The sequence below is a fragment of the Borostomias antarcticus genome, assembly GCF_949987555.1.
Source record: "Borostomias antarcticus genome assembly, chromosome: 2".
In the NCBI taxonomy this organism is placed as follows: Eukaryota; Metazoa; Chordata; class Actinopteri; order Stomiiformes; family Stomiidae; genus Borostomias; species Borostomias antarcticus.
The window spans coordinates 11,910,929-11,928,253 of NC_140235.1; the positions used below are offsets into that span (position 1 = coordinate 11,910,929).

General features: G+C 43.7%; 1 protein-coding gene across 3 annotated transcripts in view; it reads right to left on the minus strand.

Annotated features, from left to right (window-relative positions):
* The window catches only part of tasp1 (taspase, threonine aspartase, 1), a 35,961-nt gene extending 23,719 nt beyond the window's left edge, over nt 1-12,242 (minus strand). For 2 of the 3 annotated variants that reach the window (XM_084459414.1, XM_084459415.1), the window contains exons 1-8: nt 12,092-12,242; nt 11,439-11,653; nt 11,108-11,175; nt 10,327-10,395; nt 9,488-9,608; nt 6,226-6,310; nt 6,046-6,125; nt 4,729-4,835 (exon numbers count right to left, since the gene is read on the minus strand). In XM_084459414.1, the coding sequence (XP_084315540.1) occupies nt 4,729-4,835; nt 6,046-6,125; nt 6,226-6,310; nt 9,488-9,608; nt 10,327-10,395; nt 11,108-11,175; nt 11,439-11,580 (672 nt within the window). In that variant the 5' untranslated portion in view covers nt 11,581-11,653; nt 12,092-12,242. Of the gene's footprint in view, nt 1-4,728; nt 4,836-6,045; nt 6,126-6,225; nt 6,311-9,487; nt 9,626-10,326; nt 10,396-11,107; nt 11,176-11,438; nt 11,654-12,091 lie in introns of those variants that run through there. The other variant, XM_084459416.1, reaches the window with a different exon arrangement.
* Nucleotides 12,243-17,325: the final 5,083 nt, after the last annotated feature.

The window sequence follows — 17,325 nt, forward strand, 5'->3', positions numbered from 1 at the left end:
TGTTTGACTACCTCAGTGACCTCCTCCAAGGACATTGACGACCCCCCATCATCTTCCGGCTCTGCCTCGATCGTAGAGGGTGGATTAGTCGGGTTCAGGAGTTCCTCAAAGTGCTCCTTCCAACGCTCAACAACCTCCTCAGTTGAGGTCAGCAGTGTCCCCTCCTTGCTGTATACAGCTTGGATGGTCCCCCGCTTTCCCTTCCTGAGGTGTCTGATGGTCTTCCAGAAACACTTTGGTGCCGACCGAAAGTCCTTCTCCATGGTTTCTCCGAACTCCTCCCACACCCGCTGCTTTGCCTTGGTCACAGCCAAAGCCGCAGCCCTCCGGGCCAGTCGATACCCTGCAACTGTTTCTGGGGTCTCCCGGGCTAACATAACCCGGAAGGCCTCCTTCTTCAGTCGGACGGCTTCCCTCACCACCGCTGTCCACCACGGTGTCCGAGGGTTACCGCCCCTTGAGGTACCTATGGCCCTCAGGCCACAGCTCCCAGCCGCAGCTTCAGCAATGGAGGCTTTGAACACCGACCACTCATGCTCGATGTCCCCAACCTCCACAGGGATGCCTGAGAAGCTCCGCCGGAGGTGGCAATTGAAATCTCTCCGGACAGGCTCTTCCTCCAGACGTTCCCAGTTCACCCTCACTACACGCTTGGGTTTTCCAGGTCTGTCCAGAAGTTTCCCCCGCCATCGAAACCAGCTCACCACCAGATGGTGATCAGTGGACAGCTCTGCCCCTCTCTTTACCCGAGTGTCCAAAACGCATGGCCTCAGATCAGATGATACGATAACGAAATCGATCATCGACCTTCGGCCTAAGGTGTTCTGATGCCAGGTGTACTTGTGGGCATCCTTGTGTTCGAACATGGTGTTTGTTATGGACAAACCGTGACTAGCACAGAAGTCCAACAACAGAGCACCACTCGGGTTCAGATCGTGGTGGCCATGCCTCCCAATCACGCCCCTCCAAGTTTCTCCATCATTGCCTACGTGTGCATTGAAGTCCCCCAGTAGGACACTGGAGTCCCCTGCAGGAGCCCCCAAAAGGACTCCACTCAGGGTCTGCAGGAAGGCTGAGTACTCTGAACTGCTGTTCGGTGCATAAGCACAAACCACAGTCAGAGTCCCCCCCCCCACAGTCCTAAGGCGCAGGGAGGCGACCCTCTCGTCCACTGGGGTGAACTCCAGCACAGAGGCGCTCAGCTGGGGGCTAGCTAGTATAGCCACACCTGCCTTACGCCTCATACCGTGAGCAACTCCGGAGAAGAACAGGGTCCAACCCCTATCCAGGAGTTTGGTTCCAGCGCCGGTGCTGTGCGTAGAGGTTAGCCCCACCAGGTGTAATTGGTATCGCTCCACCTCCCTCACAAGCTCCGGCTCCTTCCCCCCCAGCGAGGTCACGTTCCATGTCCCCAGAGCCAGCCTTTGCCGCCCGGGTCCGGTCCGTCGGTGTCCCCCGCCTTCACCGCCACCTAGTTGGCAGCGCACCCGACCCCGACAATTTCTCCCGCGGGTGGTGGGTCCACGGGACGATGGAGGAGGAGATGGTGCTTCCACGTTGCTTATTCGGGCTGGGCCCGGCCGGGCTCCGTGGTAAGCCCGGCCACCAGGCGCTCGCATGCGGGCCCTCCGTCTGGGCCTGGCTCCAGACGAGGGCCCCGGGCTTCCTCCGGGCCGGGTCTCTCTTCCATTAGGTTTTAATTTCATTGGGGTTTTTTGCCTGTAACCCCAGGTAGGGGGGCTAGGGGGTACTACCACTTGCCCAAGGTGGACCCCCAGACTAGTGGAGGGAAGGAGGCGTCTTACTTCTCCATTCTAGTTTTGCAACTAGCCACTGCCCAGTCAACATATTGTGGTCTACTTAAATTTGAGTTTGGCATCATCCAGAATCCAGAATAAATTGAGGAATAAGTAAGTGATAAGTAGCCTACACCGACTCAGATGCTGAGGAGAAGAGATTCGTCAGACTTTACAACCAGAGGCGAGATTTCTCAGAAATTAAGAACCGCGTCCAACACCAACGCAAACGTGTTGAAGAAAAAAAAAATAGATTAATCATTCTGTCGTCTCCTCTACTTTTTGTTGAAAACACGCTGTTGCTCTTTGGAGTGTTTGCTTTCTTTCTCTGATTGACCAGTTTCCTTTGGACAGGGTTTGTTTGTGAATCAGAGGGAAAGGCCCGAAAGCGTGATATATCGGTTTCTACTGGGTACAGGCTGAATGTACAGAGGGCCAATCTGCTACATCATCTGTGCTCCACTCCCTCCATGGACTGAGCCTGGCTTGAACCAAACAGAATCCTCCTCGCCCTGACTCCTGCCTTCCAAACCAAGCCCTGTCTGCTCTCAGGACACCCAACTAGCAGACCCCACAGGTCATTTCAGAACGTGTGGGATTTTGTGGAGTATACAACGAATTGGCATACGTTTATTTCCCTTCTCGCGGAACACGAGCCGTTAAGTTCACGGCGGGTGACATATCTCGTTTTCTCATTTACGTTCCGTACACAGAGATCGGATCAATGTAGGGATGTACTGTAACAATAACGTTTATTATTTGTGGTTTTCAATATAAAACTTGGTGAAATAATTTGTGTATATAACTGTGTATCAGTATTTTTTTAACATTTCAGCACATTTTAACAATACTGCGATAATAATGATAACAGTGATCATTTTGGTCACTATAATCGTTATGTGAAATTTTCCTACCATTACATCTCTATATCAATGTGCTTGGATGGATATGATAGCAGGAGCATTGCTTTGACACTCATGGAGACAGTAGCAGGGGGAAACATTTGTCCATGACGCAAGTGTGTCACATGAGTGTACAGAAGCCTGAAATTATTTTTACATTTGAAAAAGAAGCACGCTACAGGTTAAACTCATGCATGGTGCATGGTTTTCACATATGGAGCAGGTGCGTATGTCTCAAGCAAGCTGAGAGGGGTGAATGGAAGCATTTATATGGCTTGGCAAACATCAAGATGTTTTTTGAGTTACATAAAAACTTTTTTTAAATTAAACATTCTGTATGAAAATCAAAACCAGGCCTTCTGCAATCAAAAGTCCACATGACTGACTGATGGAGCCTCTTCTCAAAAGCACTGGATTCCTCAAATGGAAGCTATTTTGAACTTGAAGAAAGGGGGCAGCCATGTGACTAGACCTGGGCCAATGGTAGACTGAGGCCAACTAAACAATAGGACTGAATATTAATCATTACAACAGGTCACGCATTATTGGGTGGGAAACGGGAATATGAAAACAACTCAAATGCCTTTCATCCTCATTAACTAGCTCCCTGACACCTACATAAATCAAACGAAACATTAACCAGCCAAAGAAAACCAACATGCGGCCTGATTTGTTATTCTTCCTTCTTTTTAATGAATTTCTGCTTCAATCGGCGATGATTAATCCTATTGAACTGGGTAAACAATAACATGGTGTTTGAAAAAACAACAACACAAGCACACGGCCTGGGGCCTGAATGGATTTGAATACCATCTCCATCTCATCTCTCTGTGCGCAGCTTCAGAGGGCCGAGCACATTATGGATGACGGATACTTCCTTGAACCATTAAGTCTTTACTAATAGCACTGGCAGAAAACGTTCTCACAGGTCGAACTGTATAATGAATGAACTGTATGGTCCAAAAGCCCAGGAACGACCCCAAGCAATTAACTTGGCCTGTGCCCTTGCGTTTGCAGTGGAACCATACAGAGTACTGTCGCCAGACGGGTACAACCCTGACCAAAAGAAAAAACACTGGCATAACTACAGTATATCCCTGTTTTATCATGCCCTACCTACCACTGTATGCCTCCATAATATGATACTCAAAAGATTATTTTTTTTCCAAACTTGTGAGCTATACAGCACATACAACAACCATAGACCCAGTGGTGATACATATTATCACACACACATCTCTCCATGTAATTCAGTAGTCCAACACTTGTAGCATCAAGGGGGTACCACACTGTCAAAGGATGCCATCAAGTGACCACTGTTGGTATCCAGCTGCATATGTGTGTGTGTGTGTGTGTGTGCGCGCGTTTATGTAAATGTGTGTTTTTGTTTGATTGTGAGTAATTGAGGTGTCGCACCCCCATTTCTCCAGGACATCATTACCCGTTGGTTTCCTCCTGTGGGCATATGGTAGCCCTGGATTAAAGGACCAGGCAGATGTTGAGCCTTTTATCACGGGCGTAATAATGTCAAGACAAATGCCCGTGCCGCTCCGCATTTAGGCCTAATTAAATATGTGCGGGCGGACGGAGCGAGTTCTCCAGAGCTGTTTCTCTGCTGCCTTGTTCAAAAACGCAGTCAAAATAGGCTACTGAACTTCACCTAGTTCCAGCCTCCCGGCCTCTTCTTGTCACTCCATCATTCCTCACCCTCTTTTCTTTTTTTATAGATAGATATTTTTTAGGGCTTTTCAGCTTAAATGTTATACGACAGTTGAGAGAGACAGGAAATGTGGGAGAGAGAGAGGGGAGGACATGCGGCACAGGACCCGAGCCGGGAATCGAACCCGGGTCCGTCGTGCGAAGGACTAGCCTTCATATGGTGCGCGCCTTACCCGGTGAGCTACCGGGGCGCCCCTCCTCACCCTCTTTTCTGTTCATCTTTAGAATGGTCCACATACAGCCCAACACAGCACCATCTCCCTCATGTGTGGACCCAGATAAGTGGTACTAGCGGCGCGAAGCCTACTCACGGTTTCACTTGATTGTCTTTTTTTCTTGCTCTGATTATACCCCGTGTCCATTTTCTCTGCAAGATCCATCTTGCGCTTGTTCCTCTTGTATGCCGATAAACTGAACTCTGCGTAAAAAACAGAAGATAACAGCACTCTCAGGTCACTCTATACGTCTCTGAATGCCACCTCTGTTTGGCAGCCGAACACACTGAGGCCTACATGTACCTCATCCTGGTCAAGACATTATTGCGTCAGAAGATTCATGAATAGGGGGAGAGATAGAGAGCGACATGCGAGACAATAGCCTCGGTCTGCGGAGTACTGAACAGTCTGCCAGTGAGAATACAGGAGGCTGTGGCAGCTCTGATTAAGGTTCAATGACTCTAGACTCAAGCAGATTGATATGCCTGCTATTAGAGACTCTGTTTATTAAAAAAATAAAGCCTTTCTATTCAGCTCAAGTTCAATCGTTTAATCAAAGAGGTCTAGGGAGTATAAATCAGAGCAATTAAGACATTTATAAAATTAAATGGAATGCAATCAGGCCCAGTTAAAATAACATGGAGCCAGGGCTCTTGAAGAGAAGGGAGTAATGCCAGATGAGCAAACATACTTTACTGCTTCTGAATCATTCATCAATGCTTAAAGGGGATGGCAAGAAATTACAAGACATCCAAGTAACTTCAGTTACACAGACCAGCTAGTGGCACAGAATGCAAATGGTTTGCATAAGGTATAACAGGGCTTTAATGTCTACCGTCTCCTCTGAAGAAACACACACGACAAACTTTTGACATCAGTGGTTCCAGCTGTTTCCAAAGTCATCATCCAGTTTTGCCTTCCCCGAGCACCCCAATGCCCTAATGCTGTGAAGCCCGCGGCTCTGCTCAGCATCTAGTCTGTTGTCGAAAAATACATGAGGCGTGCGATGAGGGTCAATTCTTTACAGCTTTACAGCCAATCCACACTGTGAGCAAATGATTTGAGTTCATAATGAAAAAATAATAATGATGCATTTGCGTGGAAAAGCACGTTCACCACAAATAACATGGAAACATACTTCAAACAAAAATCTAGCTTGCTCTTCAGATTTATTTGTGTTTTATGTTGGAGGATAAAGATGGAAACTGGATCTTGTGAGTGATTTCTTTTGACGCCAGGTTCAGTTCACTCTCACAAAGGTGCAGAGAAAGGTTTCACTTGTGAGGTTATGATTCATTATATAGCCCATTAGAGCAGGCATATATTCCCCCTCCTCTAATCGCTACCGTTAGCTGACGCACAATAAAATGATCGAGCTTGGAAAGATGTCCGGGTCTGATTAACGACACTTACTGGTGGCCATCTTCTCCGAGGGACAAGGCGGTATCCCGTGACTCACGGCCCATTCGTGTGCACCGCTCCCTACTAAAAAACTGACAAGAGGACAATAGCAGCATCTCATGTGATATGGCTCATGTAAATTCATTTGTTTTCAATTTAAAAAAAAAAACTAGTAAGAAATAAGACATTTACCAGGGGGGGATCCGGCCAGCTGATAGCTTCCCTTTCTGTTCTTCACTCAGTAGTCTGTTTGCCACCAAGACTGGGTTCTTTATGCCTGAAGAGACAAAGAAAACGATGAGCCTGTCTGTGTGTGGAGTATCTGTATTAACCACTGCAGACCAAATCTGGCACCAGTCTATGCTGCTCCTGGTAGAAGAAGAAAGAAAATAGCTTTGTGAGAAACCTGGGCTGGAGAGCAGGCATCAAAAATCCAGGCCAAGAAACTTTCATTTGTCATGTACCAATTTTATGGCTGACTGTTACATCATACAGGCTAACAAAAACAATATGTTGTCCTTTCGACTTGATGTAACATGCCAGCATTCACCTCCAGGCTTTGGTTAATCGTACAGTACACGAGGGCTTACTCAAGAAACCTGCCTTTTCTAGAGGCCTTAACACATGTTGGGAACTATTTGTTCGTAGTTTTGGGTGTTCCACAAGGTTAAATTTTAGGTCCAGTTCTTTTTACAATTTATGTTAATATTATTTCATTTTTAACTAACTGCCATGCACATTTATGTGGATAACATAATATTGTATTGTTGATTCTCCACAGCTCATCTCCAAAATTCTTTTAACGTTCTCCAAGCTGCACTTCATGATCTTAAACTTAACATATAAAACTATGGTCATGTTGTTCTCTAGAGCTAGATGTGTTGATAAAGAAAACATTCATAATTCTACTGTGCAGGGTTCCAATATTGACAGTTTCAGAATATAAATACCTTGGTATCTGGATAGATAACAAATTCACATTAAAATATCATGTAGACAATCTTGTCATAAAATTATGACAGATTGTTTTCTTATATAGAAATAGAAGTAACTTTCCTATGATGTGTAGGGAAACTTGGAAAAGTATTGCTGAAGCTGTTCTCTCTGTTACAGATTAAGGTGATGTGATTTATAGGCATGTCTCTGCCTCCACTCTTAAGTCCTGGATGCTGTTTATCACTCTGCTCTTAGGTTTATTACTGGTGGTGTCTATAACACTCACTGCATCCTGTATGAAAAGGTTGGGTGGTCTTCTCTGACAGAGACGTGACAGACATATTGTATTTAACTACAAAGCCCTTACTGAGTCTTTGTACATTCCATGGTTGCAGGATTGGTCCTCTGGTCCATACCAGACAAGGTCAAATGATATTCTTTTGCTGCAGGATCCTCAAGTTCACACTGAGCTTGGTATATAAGCATTAGATTCTTTGCTCCAACCACTTACTGTAACTCCTTAAAAACAACTTACAAATCAATGATTTGGTAACTCTAAAGTAATTTAAAATACATGATTGAAAACTTTTCTGTCTCTGTTTGTACAGTACCCGTTTTAGCTGACTGTGTATTTTGTATCCTGTATCTTTTATTAACAATTGTATATACTTGTTTAATTAGATTGCTTTATCTGCATTTACTATTCTGCATCTTCTTTAGTTGTTTTAAACTGTACTCAGCATCATAGCAAATGAGGGCCTGCCCTCAATGATCTGAGTATAAATAAAGCTGTGTGTATATATATATATATATATATATATATATATATATATATATATATATATATATAGCATTATTTATACTCACAGATCATTGAGGGCATACATACACACGCACGCATGCACGCGCACACACACACTACTATTCGCTATTTGTGTTGGTACCATCCCGGTACAGATTGGGTGGTCTACATAGAGGCTTCACAAAACAGTTGTTTCAGATGACTACTACACTGCCCTGCTACCATCACACATACGTACAGTATGGTTTAAAACAGTAGTAATCAGCACTTTGTGAAGAATGAAAAGTGCTTTGGAAATATAATGAATTACCACCTCCGCCCCAGCGACTGCGCAGGTTTTCGGTGCCGTGGGTGGGTGAGCATTTGTTTGTTTGTCTGTTAGCAGGATTACAGAAAAACTACTGGACCGATTTTCATGAAAGTCGGTGGAATGGTGTAGCATGGTACAGCAACATATTTGAGCAGATCCAAATCCCAGGGAGGGTCCACGGATAAATGGGGTTCTATAAATAAGGGTCCCAAATACAGGCAGCAATTCACCTCCATTCATTTTTTGAGCCAGGATTAGGGAAAAACTACCTGAGTACTCTCAGTGGAGGGGTGTAGCATGGGCCAACTGACAAACCCTTAGAGCAGATCCGCATCACAGGGAGGGTCCACGGGTCTCACAAACACAGCCAGACTGGCCAATCACCTTCATTCATTTTTTGGATTATCATTACACAAAAACTACCAAACCAATTTTTATGAAACCCGGTGGAGGGGTGTATCATGGGCCACCTTAGAACCCATCCAATTTTGGAGCAAATCCAAATGACAGGCCGGGTCCACAAATGAGAACAAAACCTAGAATGAAGCCAGCTCCCTGGGTGCACTAGAGACAAACGGTTTGGACTGGGGTATGGGGGGGGCCCAGAGTGCCCTGCATTGCCACCCGCCGGCTGTGACCCAAGGGAGCGCGCCACAGAGCCGCCCAAACTCGGCCGCCCATTCACCTCCATTCATTTTTTGGACTTAGGATCAGGACCACTTATCTTTCCAGGATAAAAATAAGCAGGGGAACTCCGCCGATTTGGGCTCAGGAGCCAAAAATGCATTGTCAGTAAGGGGGGTTGAAACTGACATATCTCGACGTGGGAAGGTCACAGAGACAAGGGGTTTTGATTTGCATAAAGCTCTCAATCATTTAGCTGGCGCTTTTATCCAAAGTGACTTACAATAATTGTAAGCGTCAGCAAAATGACCGTAATGTCATGTAATGAAAGCGTTATGCAAATCAAAACCCCTCGTCTCTGTGATCTTCCCAACAAACAAGCAAAAACAAACAAGCAAAAAGAAACAAACAAACAAAACAAACACTTACACTCACACACCCACGCCACCGAAAACATGTGCCCTGTGCTGTCACGGAGGTAATAAATCATTATATTTATAAAGCACTTTTCATTGAGAGACAGCCTCAAAGTGGTGATTACTACTGTTTTAAACCATACTGTACGTATGTGTGATGGTAGCAGGGCAGTGTAGTAGTCATCTGAAACAACTGTTTTGTGAAGCCTCTATGTAGACCACCCAATCTGTACCTGGATGGTACCAACACAAATACTGTGTGTATATATACGCACGCACACACACATGCACGCACACACAGTTAGTTAGTCTAGTTATTTATTATTATAGTAGTTACATAATGAAGCCGCATCACCAGTTACTCACCACTAATGGCACCAACAGCTCCATAATGTAGTGACTTCCCGTCCATGATGCTGGCATCACACTCTATCTCCCCTGATAGATTGAGGTTGGAGCCCATGCCAGCGTTGGTGAAAGGAGAATCCTGTGAATATCAGGACGCTATGAGCAGTCATGCAAGCAAAAAAAAAACACAGAATCTGACAATCGGACAATTTCACCTTATTTTGATAGGGATAGTGCAAATTACTGTTCTGCAGACTTGAGTTGAAAGAATAAACAATAGGTTCCCTGTGTTCTATGAAAAAACCCTGTAACAAATTATTGGGTTGACGAGTAGGTCCTCCTTTATATCTGAAGTGTTATTTTACAAGCACAGCTTATGTAAGTGTACTGCACTGTATGTACATCTGCCCATTCTGTTGTGAACGTCATTGTCTCCCCCCCACCACAAACTTGCCCCTGGGGAAATACACCCCTTACATCATCAGAAACTATATGCATCAGAGACCGAGGCAGAACTAAGCAGCATTCGCTAAATAATATAAACTTTATGTTACAGTATGTCACAAGCTTTTCTGTCCATTAGAAATTAATGTCCCTGAATGTGCCTTTTGTTGTCCTTACTGCTGTAGCACAACAATTTCAATCCATCTATCTATCTATCTATCTATCTATCTATCTATCTATCTATCTATCTATATGAAGTAATGATTCTGGAATACTAATTGTGTTCAAATGAAAATCAAATGCTTTGAATTTGATCACACACATTCCAAAAGAGTAGACACATAAGCTACTCAGTGTGTACTCTTTAGTCTATGTACTGTACTATAAGCATCTCTGGTTGAAAGGTGACCAACCTCCAGCTCCACCAGGGCTGCAGCCACAGCCTCCACAGCCAGGGCACCGGCTTTGAGTCTATCCACAGCCTGGAGGACAGACAGGGAGCACATCAGGAGACAGCGCTGCAGCCCTATCTAGCACACAGGCAAACACATGAAGACTTCCCACTCAACACTATGATGGCACGGTACCGGAAAAAACGGACTTTGATAAGTCAGTATGTTCCGAATGAAAACTAGTAAGAGCGTTGACAGGTTATCAATGGTGGAGCATAAAGCTAAAGAGGTTTTCCGCTGCACAGACTTGAAACGGAAAGCGTGGAGCGTTACATTTTGCTGTGCAGCTTCTCTGGCCTATTCTGAGCTCTATCAGGTCAGCTGAGGATGGCAGTGGCATGTTATCAACACATACCTCACATTCCCTGGCACACAGCGCCTCGTCTCCAGAGACCAAGCTCTCCCTTTCATCCTGAAGTCTGCTACCCCAGTTCTGTAGTCTACACCTCTCTCTCTCTCTCTGTTTATCTACATCATTTAATCAGTTCCCCATAAACTCAATCACTCACAATCAATGGTTCTTCCACTGGGTCTGCCACGTAAAGTGCAAATCTAATGCAAGGGCTAGGTAGTGCAATAACAAAAGACAAACTACGGCCATATAAAAAAATCTAGCAGCAAGTGGCCAACATTAGTGCCCAGCGCATTCAGCATGAAAATGCTATTTTGTAGCGTTTCAATTCAATCAATCACCTGTTTGATTAAAGGTTCCCTAAAAGGAAATGTCAATATGCAAACTCACTCTCTGGCAAGCTCTTTTGCAGACATGTTTGTATTCCTTGGCTTTGGATTCCGAGTGATAGCCTGCCCCTGCAAGCAAATAATATCAACAGGTTTTAGATTCCGGGTGACGTTCATCAACATGTTTTGCCAACATGAACAGAATTGAGCTCGTTTGAAAGCAAAAAGCAGGTGTAGATTTAAAAAAAAAAAAAAAAAATTATTATTATTATAATTAAATTAAATTATTATTATTATTATAACTATGTTAACTGCTTTTACAGTGTGCAAACACAGGAAACCTACTGAAAATCTCACAATGGCAAAGAGGAAAGCAGAAGAATGACCCTCACCTGCATGGACAAGCACAAACCCAACCCCTTTTGTTTTTTCATTCCTGCTCGAGACTGTATCCTGTTGTGTTGACCACGGATTGGCCAGAGGAGGAGGAGGGGAGGGCTGCCGCTCCTCGGCAGAATTCAATATCTTCTCCATCACCTCCTGAGCATAACTTTACATGAATCATGGCCTATCAACTTTTTGTAAGAATGGCATCCTGACTTGACACCTGCAGAGAACGCAGTTGAAAATTGCACTGTGAATGTCAACTCAATTCATATATTCTGACATATGGGTTAGCTACACAGGTACAACAAAATAAGTCATGCATTTTGGTGGTGTGTACCTGATAAAATGGGAGCTGGTTAACTAAGTTAATACTGATAGCCAGCTAGTTCAAGTAAAGTTAGTTAGTTGGCTAGTTGGTTAGCATGCATAACATAATTTGCATCAATTCATGCACACCAGCTATCAATAGACACATAGCAAAGCCATAGAGCAAAGAGATACCATGTCAAATAATTCACAGAAACATACAATTTGATTGATATCGTGCATTTGCAGCAGCTACTGAAGTAGGCCATCTAGCTGCCATGCAACTAGCATAGCTAACTGTTAGCTACCCAGCTATATCGTTAGCTAATGTTGGAGCATGAACTCAACTTACGTGACTGCAAACTTCGTCAGCTTGTTAAGTAGCTGACATGAACTAAAACGGTTCAAGGATGTATGTGAGTTTGGACTGATGATTTATATAAAACACGTTTCATTGCGTGAAGACTTTTAGCTATCTGTGCTACTAAAGCTAACTAGTAGCTAGCTACTAGCCACCCGCAGCAATCACTTCCTGGTTCAGACACACGTGGAAAAATGACACAAACTTGCACGCTGATACCAAAACATTGCCCCACGTGTTGAACAGAAAGATCTGCGCTAGTTTGAGTAGCTGTACCCCTTTACACTAATCACGAAAGATTAGGGGATATCTTCTTCTTCCTTGGAGTTTCTATGGAAAATCAACATAACAGAATTGAATATAACCAAGTTATATTCTTGTTTGATTGCATTTCAAAACGTCATCTCATGTAGCCTACTATCCCACTGTATATCCCAGCCCAGGATTATGAGAATTATCTGAACCATGTGAATCAACTCTAGCTAGAGTTACAGTATTCTCATTGAATCACTCTCAAATAAAAAGAAATAACATTGAGTAACTCCCATAAAGTGTCCCAGTGCAATTGGGGATTGGCATCACAGAGAGACTTCTGCCTATCAGTCAGCAGGTCGTTAAACATGGTAAAGACATTTAACTAGCCCCCCATCCGAGCAGTGACTCAGACATAATGTCCATGCGCAGAACTACCTCAAATTAATGAGGAATGAGTCAGATGTTAATCACATTGTATGCAGAGTGATGGACGTTTTCATAAGCATTGTAATTCAGAATAAACAAATAAATAAACAAAGCAAAAAAACTGTAGCTGGTTCATCTCATAAATATCGTCTCTTGTTTCTGATGCAATGATTCTCCCACCACACCATAGCTCTCCAGGAACTTGTGACCAGAGAGGGCTGGAGAGCAACTCTTATTTGGAACTATAAAACAATCAGTTTTATCAACTCTACTCATGTGATCACAAACACAGGCCTAGCTGCATAAATGGGCCAAAAATCAACTCACTCTTCTTTAATCACATGTGTAGGTTAATAATGATGTTTGTTTTGGCTCAAGTCGGCAGGGATGAAAGACTGCAGTGAGGCCATTAACAAGAGATGGGGGGTGGGGGAGGGGGGGGGGGGTGCTTGGGCTGCAGCAGAGGGGCCTGCCTGTAGGGGGGTGGGTTTAGTATTGCATGCCATGTAGTCTCTATGGAAACTGTGTCTGTTGTGCCGCCAAAGGTTCTGTAGAAAGAAAAAGGTATTTACCACAAGACACAGTCTAAGTCCAGGCTTTCTTGTCTTGTCTTTATCAGCCTATGGTCACTAGTTAAACCACACAGAGAAGACTCGCCAGCGGCCATGACCATCCTCAATACTGTTGACATGGAAGAGCTGTTTATGAGTAGGCTAATTTGAATGGCCATTTGGGTTGAACGTTCTATAACTGATGCTCGCATCCCCTTGAGCCCAGGTGAGCCACTTCAGTAAGAATTTAAAACTGAGACCATGCTGGGGCTCTTTTCCATGTTCCTCTGAAAAGTCCCCCCCTCTGTGATATGTAACCCTTCATGATGCCAAAGAGCTCTAGATTTTATGGCCCGCAGCTACATAATGTATGATTCAATGGAAAAAGCCTCCCATTAACATCAGAGGTCCTATAGGCCTAGTACATGGCATCATGGCCTCATCAACTCTGGAGGCTGCTATTAGCACAGCCCCACTGAGGAAAATCACCTAAATTCACTCTTAAAAGTGAAAAGTACAAAGCACAACACTGGGAAGAGTTAGGTCAACAGATCAGTGTTACATTAGAATTCCATCTTTAGATTACTGAAAGTCAGTTTTACTCATCTTGGTGCAAAACATATTGGGCTATTTGGGGTAAACTGTTCTGTGATTGTTTGAGATGGTTCACATTGGAAAGGTCTTCAAAAACAAACGAATGGTACTTGCAGCTTGGCTAAACATTCCTGCTGGCTGAAGCAGAGGCGAGGGCAGACACGCGGGTGTGAAGAGACATGCTGCATGAAAGCTTCGTGGAACAGGGTAAAATAAACAGAGGGAGCCGCTACGACACATTCTCCCAAAGCAACAAGCCACAGGAATCTTGCAGGGAAACAATCAGAACGTGATTCTCTTTTAATTCAGCACGGAGCACTGGGCTGCCGCTACTGATAGACCCCAGCCTGGACACGCAGCCTGGGCCCAGTACCACCCAGCTATTCATTACAGCCTGGCAAAGAGCTTTTCTTTTGAAGGATGACAGCCATCCACCCAGCATAAGATTTAGTTTTGGGGTATCGAAATAAAGTAAATGCAGACATGACTCCGCCGAGTGCAAGAGTTTACTCTGACCCTCTGGTCATTTTGAGTCCTCAGCCAGAGCAGCCCGGCTGTTCGCAGCTGTAGAACAGATGAGCGTGGTGTTTGACAGGACACAACAGAGGATTGTGGATGGAAGTGTTTGACTGGAGAGGTTGAAAAGATGCAAACCACCCTATTGTAACTTCTTCCAAATGACTGACAGTTGCAAGCTCTAGAATTGTCACTTGATGTGGCATAGCCTATATTTAACTGAGGAATTCCATAGATGATTTGGCCTGTTCCCGAACAGGGGAAAAGGCCATTTTCATTTCAGAATAAGTTACAAATCCTTTCAAACACACATTTATGTATTGTATGTACTGTAGATGTATGTATTTCTTTTTGAAATGTGATGAACATCTGGCTCCAACGTGTGATGGTAGTTTGCATGCAGTCTGTCTGGAGGAGCTGAATGTGAGTCTCCAAGAGTAATTACTTTGACATGGTCTCAATGGGATTTCACATGCTTGCATGGAAGAAAGGCAATTGATCCACCAGTTAATATCTCCTTATGTTGAATCCTCACAGACTTTAAATTAATAAAATGCATGCAACTGTAGTCAATCCTCATCTGTGGCTTTCGATAATAGGATGGCCTTTTTCTGCCTGACAGGAGCCATGAAATGGATAGAGCATTCAGTGAGTGACTAATTCTAGAAGTCCTAGATTTCAGCACTCAAGTCATCTGTTTACTGTAGGCTATGTCAGCGTCTTTGGACAAGTCAATTGTCAGGGGATTCTACTGAACCAAAGACAACGTGGAGGTAGAAAAGAGAGACTAAGCCGTAGACAGTTTTGTAATAGCCATTGCTATTAAGAAAAAAACTTGTCAAAAGCATATCCCAAAGGTGACACAGGCTATAGCAAATCAAGCAAATACAATATTGCCATGGACCAACCATGATCCAGTAACATTGAGAAAGCAGCTACAATAGGCTACTTTTCCCAACCCTTGATAACTCTAAAACAAAATACCATAGGCTACAAAGGGCTATTGATAATGTCACTAAGATAAAGAACAGTAATTGGTGTAATTATCATTGATAGGCTATAACCCGAGGGGCTTGTTTTAACTCGGAGATTAAATGATGATCCCTATTTCTATTTTTCTTTTCAGTAGATAATTATGTTGCTATACGATTATAATGGGGGGGTGAAAACAAATTCATCCTTTTTTTTCCCCTAACGTTTATCTAAACATCTCCTGATCTGTGGGCTAGGCCTATATGCTGGAAAATAAAACACGCTTTAGCCTGTGAACAGTTGTTAGCAGTAGAGAGAACAGTAGACCTATTATACTGGGGGAAAAAAGTTAATTTGAAAGTTGAACAATTAGTGTAGCAGGATTTATGTAGCAAGGACCACAGGCTAGACTCCCTGCGAGGGATTCTCCATGTACAGTAACCATGACAATAACACTGAACTACACAGTTATCAAGTATTGCCATAGAGTCTCCTCTGTTTGGATTCTACACGCCTACCCGGGTCCGCTCCACCTTTGAAGCTGCCACCGCTGTCGAGGTGAAATATTCACTGAGTGAAGGCAGCCAAGTCAACATCTGCTGTAACATCTCCTGGCTGCTCATCAAACATCATTTCGTCCAGAATAAACCTGTTGGAGAATGACAGGAACCATAACAATTGAAGCAGTGTGAGAGGATGTGTACTGAAGCCTATGTGTGCAAAGGGTTGCAGGTTTATGTCCATGTGTTTCTAGTAATTTTACCACACACATACACACGCATGCACGCACGCACGCGTGCGCACGCACACACACTCTCTCACACACACACACACACACTGGCAAATCCCCTTACTATGCAAAACCGGGACAAGATGATATACCAAGTAGGGCTAGGTATTGGCAAGGACCTCACGATAACCTCTATCAACATTGCAATTCTCTACATAACTTACAGACATTTTTTAAATACCGCTGAAAATACTCCCTGTCCTGCTCCGTGGAGGTGATCCGAGCGGAGGGAATCATTTTAAATCAATTCAAATATGATGAATGAATAGGCCTAACGTATCAATGATTGAATTATCGCTGAACACCAATACAGTATCACGGAAAAAATATTGCGATGTAGGCTATGCTGTATCGATTTTATTGCACAGCCCTAATACCAAATGTAGGCCTACGGTCAAGAACAGAATCTGTAGCCTACACTCCTGCGCTGTTCAACTGGTTCAAAAGGTATACATTCATCATACACTGTATGTTGACGTCAAATAATCCAAGTTCTTGGATTATTGAAAAATTGTATAGTCTACAATATAAACATGCGACCAATCGAGCACCGTTTATAAAAATAAAAAACAACGCACTGATGTGATTAGTAATACTAAGAGCTTTCAAGCTGGCACTTAATCTGAAACGCCCACTTACCAAATGGCAGGTGCGCCAGAGCAGCTTGTTAGAAAAGAACACGGCTCCACAGCCCACATCACTGTGGACATCTGCTGCGTCCATACACACAGGTTTGGTATTTGCCAGTCGAGTAACCAAAATAAAAATAAACTAAAAGTTTAATGTTATTTCATTATCACTGCGGATACATACCCCCCCCCCCCCAAAAAAAAAAAAAAACTCAATCGTTGTTCTTAAGTCCCTCAAGCCATTTGATTCAGGCCCAGAGAGGATACATTGTATATGCTAGAATGATTTTGATCCATCATAGATGTAGTATTGTACATGATATCAAAACAAAATTAGGCTAAAACAGAACAACGGAAATACTAATGTTTCTATTCGGAGTCTCACATTACAGGTGTTCAAGTCTTATATAGAGAGAATAGAGAGATCATCTATCAGCCTGGTTTTCCAGTCTGGCCAGGATATAGGCCTAAGTCAACACAGACTGAAATCTT